The sequence below is a fragment of the Pan troglodytes genome, chromosome 1 (genome assembly GCF_028858775.2).
Source record: "Pan troglodytes isolate AG18354 chromosome 1, NHGRI_mPanTro3-v2.0_pri, whole genome shotgun sequence".
NCBI lineage: Eukaryota > Metazoa > Chordata > Mammalia > Primates > Hominidae > Pan > Pan troglodytes.
This window is the reverse complement of record NC_072398.2, coordinates 810,819-813,206: the sequence shown is the minus strand read 5'-3', so window position 1 is coordinate 813,206 and position 2,388 is coordinate 810,819. Positions and strand designations below refer to the sequence as shown.

General features: G+C 39.1%; 1 protein-coding gene across 1 annotated transcript; it reads right to left on the bottom strand.

The window, feature by feature from the left end:
- Positions 1-579: 579 nt before the first annotated feature.
- LOC112208656 (olfactory receptor 2M7) lies at positions 580-1,518 on the bottom strand. Its single transcript, XM_024355607.2, has one exon. It carries the CDS (start codon positions 1,516-1,518, stop codon positions 580-582), a length of 939 nt encoding a protein of 312 aa, XP_024211375.1.
- Positions 1,519-2,388: the final 870 nt, after the last annotated feature.

Sequence of the window (2,388 nt, the reverse complement as noted above, 5' to 3'; positions counted from 1 at the left end):
ACCATGGGATACTATTCTTCCATGAAAATGAATGAATTAATAGCATTTGCAGCAACCTGGTTGGAATTGGAGACTATTATACAAAGTGAAGTCACACAGGCATGGAAATCCAAACATCGTATGTTCTCACTCATATGTGCCAGCTAAGCTATGAAACACCAAGGCATAAAAATGATACACTGGACTTGGGGACTTGGAAGAAATGTTGGGGACTGGAGAGGGCTAAAAGACTACACATTAGGTACAGCGAACACTGCTTGGTTGATCGCTGCACTAAAATCTCAGAAATCACCATTAAAGAACTTATTAATGTAACCAAACACTATGTGTTTCCCGAAATGATAATGAAATTTAAAAATAAAAATGGAATGTCTTTATTGAAAATGCCTTATATCGTAGTCATAACTGAATTGAATATAAAAAAATCTAAAATAGTTTATCTGAAATAAATTATACTGGTACCCATCAATATGTTGAGCAATGCACACAATTAGTGATATTTTTAGGACTTAATAGAAAAAGAGAGACATTAAAAAGAAGAATTTAGCAGACAGCAAAACATGAAATTTATGAGGTAACTCAATCTCCAGACTTGCCCTTTCCTAAGATTTTCATTAATGCTCTGGTCACTTCCTTGTTGCGGAGGCTATAAATGAGAGGATTCAGCATGGGAGTGAGGATGGTGTAGAATACAGACACCATCTTGTCCTGCATAGGAGAATGATGAGATGTGGGCTGAATGTACATGAACAAACCTGCTCCATAGTACATTCCCACCACCATGAGGTGCGAGGAACAAGTAGTAAAAGCTTTGCGACGACCCTCTGCAGATCCCATGTGAATGACAGCCAGAATAACTCGAGCATAGGAAGTGATGATGATTGCAACAGGGAAAACAAGCATTACTATACAGCAGATGAAAATAACCTCTTCAAATATTGATGTGTCATTGCATGAGAGGATTAGTAGGGAAGGGAAGTCACAGAAGAAGTGGGCTATTTCCCGAGACCCACAGTAGGAGAAGGAAAATGTCGCTACAGCATCAATGATTCCATCTGTAGAGCCCAGGATCCAGGAGAAGGCAGTCATAAGTCCACAAATTTTGGGTCTCATGAGATTGGTGTATCTTAGAGGGTGGCAAATGGCAGTGTAGCGGTCATAAGACATAACAGCCAACAGAAAGCATTCGGAGCCAAGCAATGATATATAGAAGAAAATTTGTGTGGCACAGCCAGCCATAGAAATGGACTTGCTGCCAGACAAGTAGTTGAAGGCCATCTTGGGTACGGTGGTGCAGATGAGCATGAGGTCCATGAGGGACAGTTGGCTGAGGAGGAAGTACATGGGGGTGTGGAGCTGGGTATCCAGGTAGATGAGGAGAACCATGATGGAGTTTCCCATGAAGGCCACTGAAAAGATGGCCAGGACCAGAAAGAAGAGGAAGGTGTGGGTGGGGCTATGATTGAAGATTCCCAGGAGGAGGAAGTCAGAGTTGAAGGTCTGATTCTCCCATGCCATGATGAATATGCCTGTTACCTAGCACCGCAAAAACATTTCATTAATTTGAGAAACATTTACCCAGTGCCTTATAAAGCATGTGATTATGGTAAATTCTGTAGTTTGGTGATCAAAACAGGATGGCCAGGATTATAAAACTCAAAGTTTAAGAATTATGGAATCATAAAGAAATATGTTCTCTCAGCAGTGTCTCACTTATAAAATTATGGAGCTTGTCCTAACTTTTCTTCTAAGCATTCTTTTTCTCCATTGAAAAATTACAATAACAATATCTACTACATGATCAATGGAGTTTTTCCAAAAAGAATATGTCTCCAAAGCGAACAGTTCCTAAAACATCAGAAGCCTGTTACAGGTAAATTGATAGAGAAATTCAGGTTCAGTCACCATGTGACCAACACAATACTAGAAATGGACAATAAATTTGTGCCTTTATTCACATGATAGTAGGCATTTTTCCTACCAGAGTTAAGAAAATGTGTATGTTTACCTATTACTTTACAGTTTAAAGTATTTGATCTATACTTTATAGTAAGTTTTCTATACAGTAAGTGGATTCACTGAAAAGATTTTCAATTATACAAATCTAAGACATATGCTCTTTTTTCTATAGCCCAGTGTGATGCATTGAATTATGTTTCTTCCCCAAAAGATAGCATGGGAGCTTGTTTAGAAATACATAAAGGGTATAATTAGTTAAGGTGAGGTCAAGTTGGAGCAGAGTGGGTCTCTCTAATTCAATGTGACTCATGTTCTGATAAGAGGGTGGCCATGTGAAGACTGAGACACTGAGGATACCATGTGATAGGGGAGGCAGGGATTGGAGTGGTGCATCTACAAATCAAGAAATGCCAACAACTGTTAGTTATA